Genomic DNA, 11,913 nt, shown 5'->3' with positions numbered 1-11,913 from the left:
TGGAAATCTCAATCAAGTACTTCTATCAACTTTGTAAGAGCAAAACGTGATGTAAATATTTGTGTACATGTGATCTTCCGTCTTCCTCTGACTTATGGCCTTATTTAGTGGTCTCTTTTTAACCAAGGCAAAATTTGCAAATGTGTTAGTAAGCTAAATGAAAATGTGTTAGTTTCCATCACACAATTCTTGTAGGGTATATGAGTGCACACAACCAAAGCGGCGACGAAGCTCGACAATAGATTTATTTTTAATTTTACCGCTGCCGCCGGTCACAAAATTAGCTCTCAGTGGAAATGTAGCTTTGTTTCCCCATTTTTCTAGCAGATAATTATCAGCAAGAATCAGAATGGCAAAATTTGGTCATTCATCTTTTCGCTTTTATATATTTTATTTGTAATTTAATTGATGCGAATTTCGTTTTTGTTTTACTGGGCGAAATGTTGAGGCGAAAATCACCGAACGGCATTACTCCGACCTACGAAATTGACACAGCGATTTGGTTCGGGCTTTGCAGACTATTCAAGCGTCGTCTGACACAGTTACCTCATTCGTTAGTACTTTAATAAGCATAACCCATCAGCTTATGCTCGAATTGGTACCAAAACAAAAATTCAACAAGGGTATTGACAAAACAGCACATTATTGTATTTCTATAACCAATAAAGCTGTCATAGTCTAAAAAATTTTAGGCTAATTTTTTAAAATATTTTTACATGCAATTACATGTCGCTCGTTTGTTGGAAGAACGTCACAATCCGAATAAAAAAAACTGAGTTAAGCTTGCTGAAAGGGTGGTTAGCTGTTGTTTTATGTGTTAAGAAATTTCATGTTATCTGTCAATTTTGTCTCATAATGAAATTTGTCAAAACAATCACTTTTCGACAATTTTAGGTATTTTAAAGCCTTTTTCTCGCATTTTGGAATTTCCCTATCAAGACGATCTTTCGGCAAACGTGCGATGTATGTACACGCATACAGAATAAAAAAAAAAAACATCTTTACAAAAAATACTAATGTCTAATTTCTTATTACGAAAATTACGATACGTTATTTTTATGCAAGTAACGGGCTCCGAACTTTTGTTTTTAAAAAACTGTTTGACTGCTTAATGGTACGACCTCAGAAGACGTATCTCCCTTCGTGGGCATATGGAAATCTCTTGTGCCAACATTACAATCAATTGGAGGCTTCGGTTTTCTACCCATTGAAAAATTACCGCTCTGTTTGGAGACAACAGGAAAAAGGTTTTCTGCTGTTTGTGTTCTGAAATAAATATTAAAATACCGCGGTGTCCGTATGTTAAACAATATTTTTTTAAATATATATTTCTTCTTACACTGTCTTTAACACAGCCAACCTAGGTATATTCTTAGTATATATCTTTGCTCCTGACGCCTCTAATGCAGCTAATTCCTCTGGATGAGATTTTTTTTTGTGAGTACGACAGTTAGCTCCATTAGCAAAGGTTTTATCACAAAAGTCACAAGAATATGGCTTTAGACCACTATGGAGTATTAAATGACTTTTCAGTGTTTTTGCTCGCTTAAATGCTCGGCCGCAATAATCGCACTTGTGACGCATAATATCTGAATGCACGAGCATATGTCGATTTAAAGTTACACGCGAATTCAGTTCGAGCCCACACTCACTACAAATGTGCTTATTGGAACTATGAATGTCCATATGTTTCTGTAAAACAACTACCAAGTTATTTTATAAAATTATAAAGTGGACAGGCTTACCTTTAAGCGATATTTATTTTTAAAGCCTTTCTTACATATTTCACAAACAAAAGGAGCGAGGTCAGTATGTATAAGCCTGTGCTCTTTTAGAGCAGCTTCCGTACGTTTAGCTTCGCCACATTCTTCACATATAAATGGACGAAAATCCTCGTGCACAAATTTTATGTGTGTGGCTACATATTCTTTTGTCGGAAATTTTTTATCACATTGCGGGCATGGAAATATTCGCTTCTCAGACAATGGTACATGTTTTTTTAAATGAACATTCAACCCAGATATCGTTCTGAAGGATCTCGGACATTGGGGGCAAGTCAAAGGTTCTAATGCCTTTCCATGTCTTTTCTTCATATGAATACGATAGTTACCAGGACGCTGAAAATGCAGTGAGCAGTCGCTACAAAAATATTTGTCATCACTTGACGCTCGCTTAGATGCATCAAGACATCCTTTGGACTTATTGCCGGGACTGTTTTTTTCGCTTTGTATTAATTTTAGTTTATTATCATCTGTAAGTAAACCTTCCTGTTCAGTGTTTTTCAGTCTTGTTTTGAGTTTCTTACGTTGTTCTTTTGACGATTTTATGTGGGAAATTTTATTATCTAGCGTATTAGTGGCTTCGCTGCATCGTTTTGCAGAAAATATCTTCCTTTCATCGTGATCAATGTCAATATCACTGGCAAATGGATCTTCGGCTTCAGCTTCTGCTTCCACATCCTCAAATGCACATGTAACTTCATCGACCTGGGCACAGTTATTAGGGTCTTCTTCTTTTATTTCTATTTCTAAGTTAGTTGCTGCTATTTCATTAACGCACTTTTCCTCGTATGGGCTTATGAACAACTCTGCCCCGTCTTTTCTCAAAATGTCATACTTCATTCTAACGGAATGGGAGTCTATATCTTTACCGTAGTAACCAGTTTGCAAGGCAGTATACATTTTTTGTACTTTGGCAACATGTTCTTCGAAATTTGTGAGAGTTGACAACAATGAAACACATCCTGTGCATAACGATTTTGGAAGGTCGTCATCGTATTTAATCTGCACAAAAAATATTACACAAAAATGTTATGCGATAAAGAATAAGCAATAAAGTTGAATAGCATACTTGCACGCAAAAATGTTTTCCGATCGTTTTGACCATTGTAGAGTCTTTAGCATCCGTTTTTTCTAGGGTAAGAGGTTCATAACAAAAAAATACGTTTTGGCTGTGAATATCCATTTTCGCACAAAGCCGGCACCAATAGTGCCAATCCTCAGGTGGCGATGTGGTGTTACAACTTCCTTCGTTTGCTGAAGTATTTAATGCTTGCATATTTTGTTTTACTTTAAAAGTATGCGCGAATTCATTGAAAATCTCAGCGTTTTATAAACCTAGCAATTCTGGTGTTATCTATTTTCTTGTTTGTCGTTAATTACTAGAGGTGTACAACTATCAATGGTACTATCGATAGTCTTAATTTTTCAACACTATCGATGGTTTTAAAAACAATCGATAGTTTCTTTACCGATGTCCCCAAATCGGCGTGTCAAACTTCAAGGAACTGTCATCCAATATTCGCGATTCCAAGAATGATAGAAAATAAGATTGCACCCTGAGCAATGGAAAATGTATTAAGATAATAAATTGAATAATATTCACTTAAATACATTTTTAAGATAAAGGCGATTTATTTGAAACAAGTTAAAAGAAACAATGGCAGAATATCTGTTTGTGTATACATTAATTTTTCAATAATACCAAACAATACTGCCATATTATTAGTGAAACAAAACACAGATCATAAATTGAACCAGTAGCTCGTTTCTGTAACAATTCTCGACCAAGGCGAATTGAGATATGATGTCGCCGCCTTGTTCTCTACTGCTAATGAGTAGTACAGAATGACGTATATTCTCTACCAGTACAGAAATAATCGGTAGAGAAAAGTTACAGCAACGAACTACAGACAAAGAACGTAGATAACAAGAAGGGACAACTGGTTATAATTGTGGTGAAAGTGCGCTACAGGGGCGTGCCTTCTCTTTTAATCCAATCAAAAAACGCACTAGGGCAAAAGAGAAGGCACGTCCCTGTTGCGCACTTTCGCCACAATTATAACGAGTTGTCCCTTCTTGTTATCTACGTTCTTTGCTACAGATATGTATCAGAATCATGTCGTTGTTGTTGCTTGTTGAATTTTCGTGCAAATTTTATGTTTACATCCCGATCAATGCCCAAGAAAACACAGCTAATTATGATACTATCGCGATAGAATCGATAGTATTTGCAGAAATAGCGAAGACCATCGATAGTTTCCCACTTCTATCAACTACCAATTACAATTTATAATCATAATGGTGAAAAACACTACCGATAATCTGATAATCTGAAACGCCATTATCAACAATGCTACGAATAGGCGTATCAAATTACTACGGCAGTCGGGTCTACGTTACCATAACGACCCAGATTTATATATGGCCAAGAACTGTCACTCCAGCATCATTCCCAAAAACTCCTTTGCGAATTTGTATGCTGTTATAACTACAATAACAATTACTAAAGTAAAAAGCTGTGTATTCCGTGGTTTGTGTTATTTGCGCAATAAATTGGCCAACAAATTTAATAATCGCACTGACGGTATCATTTAAAATTAATTAAATGTCTTAATATTCGCAATTTGAATCCGCTACACGACATATTTACTAAAAAAAAAGCACTGTGTCAGATTTGCAGGTTTGAAAGGATATGCTTTTTAATAAACCCTGAGGTCGCGTACAAAAATTGTTCTTGTTGGAAAATCTTGTAAAATCGGGCGCATGTGGGAACAGAACAGCTTCCATACGCATTTCTCCGCGGCGCAACAAAAAATGTTCAGATGGTTCTCGTGAGAATTGATTGTGATACTGAGCTGAATTACGGATCGGAACATGGCTTTTAAATTATACCTTTACTATCGATGATTTCACTCATTAAAGTCAGTGCTATGTAGACAAACATATATCCATCACTCAAAATATCAGAGAGTAAGAAATAATTCTCTCTCAAGTAGAAAAACGTGCAGGAATTTGCAAATTTCCCTGCCAGCTAGTGTCTAAAAGGTTGCATTTCATACATAATAAATTTTTATAAAATTTATAAAATTCTTTCAGATGGGCAAAAAACCTGTTCTACGTGTATATTTCTCGTTATTCAGATTTTCTATAACCTTTCTAAAACGAATCTGGGCTAAAATCGTAACAGTCGTGAACGAGCAACTCGTCACGTAAAAAAGCAGATTTCGGATTATAACAGTCGTGAACGTACTGCTAGTCTCCTTATACGATGTTTCCACGCTTCGTAATTCGCTATCTAAGTAATTCGTTAGTAGCCCGTCTCCACACGCAAAATTGTTTGCCTACCAACTCTCATTTTTCTTGCCTGAAATAAATTTTATCAGGAGCAATATTTGTGCGTGGGCATATTTTATCTTGATAAAAGCATTTGTAAGGTGGCTCTTTTTGCCGGATTTAATCACTCAAAAATTAAAAAAATAAGCTATTTCACTCCCAATTACATATTAAAAAATATTTTAATGGAAAACAGCTCAATGTTTGCTTTTATATTAATATATCAATAATGTTGCCGCTACGAAGTTATCGCGCATATGAAAATATTGCTGTCAAAGTATCAAATTGCTGGCAATATTTATCAAGATAAAAGCTCTGATAATGATTGCTTGCCAAGAGCAATATGCGGGCTCCATTGGTAAAATTTTTCCTGATAACATTATCAAGATAAAAACGTTTGCCTGTGGAGACAGCAAGTAAGTAATTAGTGAATTACCCTGTTTCCACGGCACATATTAGTAATTCGATTTCGATCTGAATTACCTACAAATGAGGTAGTTCGTGGCGAATTACGAATGAGAGAGCGAATTACGAATCGTGGAAACGCCGAATTAAAGCCTGCTATACAGATCAATGCGAGCGTGAGCGTGAGACGATCAGTACGTTCACGACTGTTATAATCCGAAATATGCATTTTTACGTGACGAGTTGCTCGTTCACGACTGTTACGATGCGAGCCCTGGTTGCGATTGGATTCCGATTACTACATAAGCACCCCTTTTGCGAGTGTCGACTGGTAGTAGATAAACGACTATTATTCGATTTACGCTTTTCCATGGTATTGTGAACGTCGTTGTCTCGTTCAATAAGTCAGTGTGAATAAATTATAGGCGCTTCCCCTTCTACAAATAAACAGTTGAAGGATGATGAGCGACTAAAAGCTATTCAACGAGAAATCAACATTCACAATACCATGGAAAAGCGATAATCGAATAATACTCGTTTATCTAATACTAGCCGAAACTTGCAATAGGGGTGAAAGTTTTTTTCAGCTGTGTACCTTTCAAATCATTGGAATCAACTAAATTAATTAAGTAAACAAGTATTAAGGTTAAAGAATATTTAAATTTAACAAACTTATTTATTCAAATTATCGTCCTGGTCAAAACAACATCGCAAAAAATATAGAAAAAAGGTTTTTTTCTTAACAGCGGTCGCCCCTCGGCAGGCAATGGCGACCATGACAAACAGTTTCTCATAAAAATACAATCGCCGTTCGAAGTCGGCGTAAAACTGTAGGCGCCTCCCCTTTGTGTGACATCAAGGCGCACGCTACAAATCGGAGGATGGGCTCGACCAAACACTCTCATATGTGTAAGCGCCAATCTATTATTATTATTATAATTCTCAACAGTTTCTCTAATCGTCTTCTAAACTTCTACCTTAGAGAAACACATAAGAATTCTAATCGTTACCTAATCTTAATGTTTGTTGGGTCGTTTTTCCCTTTTAGTATCGCAGCTTTTTTCTTTCCGTTTAATTACTCAGCTGCTCATGGTAACTTGAGATATATTTGGAGTAACAACTTGGTGTTTGTCGAAACGACTAACATTGGTTTTAGTGCAACTTTTTTACATTGATACCATAAAGGTTTTTTTTTTGAAATCTTGATTTTTCGAACATCGAATAAACTGGAATTTTTATCGAACAATCCGATTTTTTGATTTCATACTAATCTTGACCTCTAAATAAAAGTTTCGAGTTTTTTGAAGCTTTCAATGCTTTTTCAAGTTCAAGGGAAACCCGTAAATAGATTATTTGGGAATGAAAAGTATATCATATCATCTCTCCCTTATGCTGGAAGCATGAATGTGCAAATTTACCAATTTTGACTTAATTAACATTTGATGTTCTATGTTATACCAAAACCCAGAATAACATGCGTACACGTTCTTGATTGAGGGTTGATTGTAATGATTTTTATAATTTTCACAAGTTTGCAAACGTTTGCATGCAATTTTGTTTCCAGCAAGTCAACATATGACCACGTACAGAAAATAAAATTTCAATTTAATAATTTCCAAATCAAAATGACAGCTGACTGAAACCGTCTTCCGTCGCAATTTTGTTTACTCGGACGGATTTCACTGCCGCAACTAAACAGCTGTTGACATACCGCCGACCGCTTTACCGTCGTCGTAGAGCTTTGTATGTATATGATTCCAATAAATGAATATTTGGCGCTTAAACGTTTTCTACGTGTTTGGCCGAACTTCTCCTCCAATTCGTGTTTTACTTCTTGATGCTGTGATGTTTTATTCCACCTCCGAAGAAGCTTTTTTATGGCAGAAGTATACTCGGAGGTTTGCCGTTGTCTGTACCTAAAACTTAGTTTAGGCGTTTTTAGAACTTATTGAAACAATGTTATCTTTTTATTTTTTTAATACGGACAGAGGTTTTTAGTTTTTGAAGTTTACCTAGATTAAATCCTAATGGGATATGGCTCGATCTCATAAAGTATTTAGCCATTTTTATGCAAATGAAACCAAAACCAAACACAAACTGTTTTGGTAAATTTGAATTTAATTTAAAAAAATTATAACAATTTCATAATCAACCACTTTTAGTAGTTTCAGTGGTACTGCACCTTAAAAAATTTGTAAAACCATGGTAATCGAAACGACTAAAGAGCGTGTCAGACTTGGCAATATTTCCAACTTTTCCACGCAATTCGTTGTCAAATTGTGAGTTAAGTTTAAAATTTCAAGTCTCTACCTCATCTGGAAGTTGGTTAAAAATGTATTGCAAGATTTGACCCAAACAAACATGCTTACATATATGTATACAGAGTCAAAAGTTAGCACACACCTTGTTCTAATCTAATATTCATTCCAAAACATAACCCAAAAGTTTTTTTCTCAGTATTCAAAATGTTTTCCGTTATAAATCCTTTTCGTTAATTTTTATTTAAAATATAGCTCAGTATATAAAAAAAAAACATATACCTAGCAAACTTAGTACGAAATTCACAAAACTTGATCAAACTTAAAACTTTTGTAGCGCTTTGAATTTCAGTATAATAAAGTGCGCACAAACAAAATCCATTTTTACCTTCCTTTTATTAGCTCGGGATGTAACTATGTAATATTGATGCGCCTAAAAGATGCAGAGATTTCTATTCTCAAGTTACATACCTGATGACAGTAAGAATGGCAATTATAATAGGGAGGTTTTAGTTTTTCAAACTATAATTGTATTATATGGAAGAAAATGCGCTACAGCCTAGACAAAAAATAATTAAACTGCAGTCTTTAGCTACTTGAAACTTTGACTTTACTTACTGAAACTGAACGGGCTACAAAACTGCATATCGGAAATTTTTTTTTTATAAATTCTAATTAAAAAGTTTCCAATTTTTATGAAAATTTTTTAAGTTTAATTAATTTTTGTAAATTTGAATGGAAACGTTTCTAAAAACTCTGATTAAAAAGTTTGAAATTTTGATGAAAATTCTTTGTAGTTTAATTAATTTTTGTTTTTGTTATTTATGGCCTTATAACAATTATATTCAACAATTTTATTGAGCTTGAGGCCGTTTTTCCCAAAAAAAAAAGTTCATTCAAGTCGACCTCAAGCTCAGATTTAATTAATGTTTGTGAATTTTGTACAAAGTTTGCAAGATTGATTTATATGTTTTAAATAAAAATTAACGAAAAATATTTATGATGTAAAACGTTTTGAATATTCTGAAAAAATAAACTGAATTACGAGTACTTCTTTATATAAAATTCACAAAAATTTTCATTAAATTTTCATACTTTTTAATCGGAATTTTTAGAAACTTTTTTGTATCCATTCAATTTTAATGAAGTGCAATTTCCAAGTGGCTAAAAATTTCCGTTGATGTACGATATTTTTGTTTTTGAAAACTGTGTAGCACATTTTCCTCCATACAAAATAAAATTTTGCTTGTGCGTTATATGGAAGAAAATGCTGAACACCCGCGACAAAAAAAAAATAATTAATTAAATGGGCTACAAAACTATATACCCGAAGAATTTGTGAAAATTCTGATTAAAAAGTTTGAAAATTGTATGAGAAATTTGTTGAATTTCCGCGAGTTTCATATAAAGTGTGAAACTTCGATTAATTTGGTTATGTTATATGAACCATATTATCATAAAAACGATAGAGGAAAATGTCATGAAAGGAATCTGTATTATTATATTAGAACAAGGTGTGTGGAAACTTTTGATTCCGACTATATATATATAGCAAGTTATGGCGTTTTCGTTTCTACAAAATAGATTACCTTTTCACTGCCCGGTTCTTAGTGTTTTTGCTGAGAGGGCAATAAGAAGGTAACATTTTTCGGTAGAAACGAAAACGCCATTAAATAAAAGCTTGTAAAAATATTTATTTTACAAACCACGTTCTTCTTTTGGGAAAATATTGTTCCTATAGCTGTCACTATATTAAGATTTCTCTTGAAACAATGTTTCGTTACTTGATGGCGTTTCTTTAATAGAATAGTTAGCTTTAGTCGCGGTTGATTGATTTGTTCCTACATTAAAATCAGATGGGCGATTTGGTTTCCTTCCTAATGAAAAATTACCGCTTTGTTTAGAGACAACAGGAATCAAATTTTCCGCTGATTTCGTTCTGAAAGGAATTAAATATATATTAACCCCAAGTTTTTTTTTTAATTTAAAACATTAACTAAATCTTAAACTTACACTGTTTTCAAAACGGATAATTTAGGTATATTTTTCGTGTAAGCTTTCTCTCCTGAAGCCTCTAATACCGCTAGTTCCTCCGGATGTGATTTCCTCTTGTGAGTACGGCAATTGGGCCCATTAGCAAATGTTTTATCACAAAAGTCACAAGAATACGGTTTCAGGCCACTATGGAGTATTAAATGATTTTTCAGTGTTTTTGCTCGTTTGAATGCCCGACCACAATAGTCGCACTTGTGGCGCATGATATCTGAATGTACGAGCATATGACGATTTAAAGTTACCCGTGAGTTCAGTTGTAAGCCGCATTCACTGCAGACGTGTTTATTGGAACTATGTATATCCATGTGATTCTAGATATGTATGTATATATAGATGAACATATGTATAAAACATTTACGGACATTATTTCACAATATATATATGTATCTATAACAAATTATTTCTCACCTTCAGACGCGACTGATTTTTAAAAGCCTTTTTGCATATTTCACATTCAAAAGGCGTAATGTCGGTGTGGATTAGCATATGCTCTCGTAGAGTTGCTTCCGTGCGTGTAGCTTCTCCACATTCCTCACAAATAAATGGGCGTATATCCTCATGTACAAATTGAATATGTCTGGATACATAATCCTTTGTTCCGAACTTTCGATCACATTGCGGGCATGGAAAGATACGCTTTTCGGAAAGTGGTCGATGAGTCTTGATGTGGCGGGCAAGTTTCCAACTGGTTTTGAAAGTCCTCGGACATTGGGGGCATGTTAATGGCACCAATTCATCGACCATTTCATGTTTTTTTCTCATATGAGCTTTGTAATTTCCAATTCGATGAAAATGCAATGAGCAGTCGTTGCAGAAGTATTTGTGCTTCGCCGATTCCGCCTCGGATTTGCACAACCTCGTTTTCACTTTTCTATCATGCTTTTTTAATCCATATTTTACTGAGAATCGCTTGTTGATCTTCGCTTCGACTTTGTCTACGGTTTTATTTCCCCTGCTGTTATTACTGCAATCATGATCCTCTATATCCGTACCAACACTTTCAATCAATTCACCAATAGGATCTTCGAACTCGCTTTTGTATTCGACCTCATCCAAAAGTACGCCACTTTGCACTTCATCCGATATTACTTCATTATTCATAACATTATCCCATGCTTTTTGTACCATTATTTCGGGGGTAACAAATATGTTTTCAACTGTAGGTTTTGCATCCAAAGACTGGAACATTAATAGCTCATCGCCGAGTAAGTTATATTTTTCGCGGATTTCTGGGAAGTTTAGTATTTGATTGTAGCTTATATTTCTTATGTCTTTGAACATATTTTGCACCCTTTGAACACGATCGGCGAAGTAAATTAAGTTCGAAACTAAGGAAAAACATTCCATACAGAGCCAATGGGGTGGATCTTGGTCCTCTTCAATCTAAACAAATTTCAACATAAAATTATATATCTTATAGCCTGTGTAAATATGTATGTATATGTCTATTTATATTTACTTGAACCCGAAAAAACACCTCAATAAAATTAACAATGTTGCTATAACTGCAGTTTTTATCTACCGCTGCCCCATTCGTTTCTGGGAAAACGTTGATATTTCTTGCATCCTCCTTAGCACAGAGGCGACACCAAAGTTTCCAAACATCATTCTCGATTTCGGTCATTGCCGTTTAAAATTATTCGCCATTCATATAAATTTGTTTGCTTTGGAAACTGTCTGATACTATTAAGCAATGATTGACAAGAGATTTTGGGATATACACTGTGGGTTTTGGTTAATAACTACTATACAGGATTAGTAATAGAACGATACGAGTACAAAATATCGAGTACTGTTGAGTACTGAGTAGTATCGCGACCTCAATACTTTTTGCGATACTTTCTGACAAGAACAGAGTAGTTATCGCGAATACCAAAAGTATCGAAGTGTTGAAACATTAGCTCTGATCCAGTACTCCATGAACTTACAGAATTTTACACGAACTTGCAGGAAGTTGCAGGAAAAATGTTCCCGTACTCCAAAATCCTGTAAATGAGAGTGACTTTTGGAGAGTTGTGTAGAGAATGAAGTTGCAAGATTTTACCCGAACTTTTTCTTCTGGTAAAATCATGAAATGTGTC

The 11,913-nt window shown here is 34.6% G+C and overlaps 1 protein-coding gene across 1 annotated transcript; it reads right to left on the bottom strand.

The window, feature by feature from the left end:
- Positions 1-624: 624 nt before the first annotated feature.
- Positions 625-11,703, bottom strand: LOC108357918 (zinc finger protein 729-like). The gene is made up of 8 exons (XM_017609001.1): positions 11,292-11,703; positions 10,241-11,215; positions 9,791-10,143; positions 9,545-9,716; positions 2,851-3,099; positions 1,746-2,783; positions 1,340-1,692; positions 625-1,266 (listed from the first exon to the last, which is right to left on the bottom strand). The coding sequence occupies exons 1-8, from the start codon at positions 11,454-11,456 to the stop codon at positions 1,089-1,091; spliced, it is 3,483 nt and encodes a 1,160-aa protein (XP_017464490.1). The 5' UTR covers positions 11,457-11,703; the 3' UTR covers positions 625-1,088.
- Positions 11,704-11,913: the final 210 nt, after the last annotated feature.

Source organism: Rhagoletis zephyria, unplaced genomic scaffold (genome assembly GCF_001687245.7).
Source record: "Rhagoletis zephyria isolate East Lansing unplaced genomic scaffold, Rhagoletis_zephyria_1.1 Rzeph_scaffold_00182, whole genome shotgun sequence".
NCBI lineage: Eukaryota > Metazoa > Arthropoda > Insecta > Diptera > Tephritidae > Rhagoletis > Rhagoletis zephyria.
Note: the sequence above shows the minus strand (reverse complement) of the source record. Positions and strands in the feature narration are given on the sequence as shown.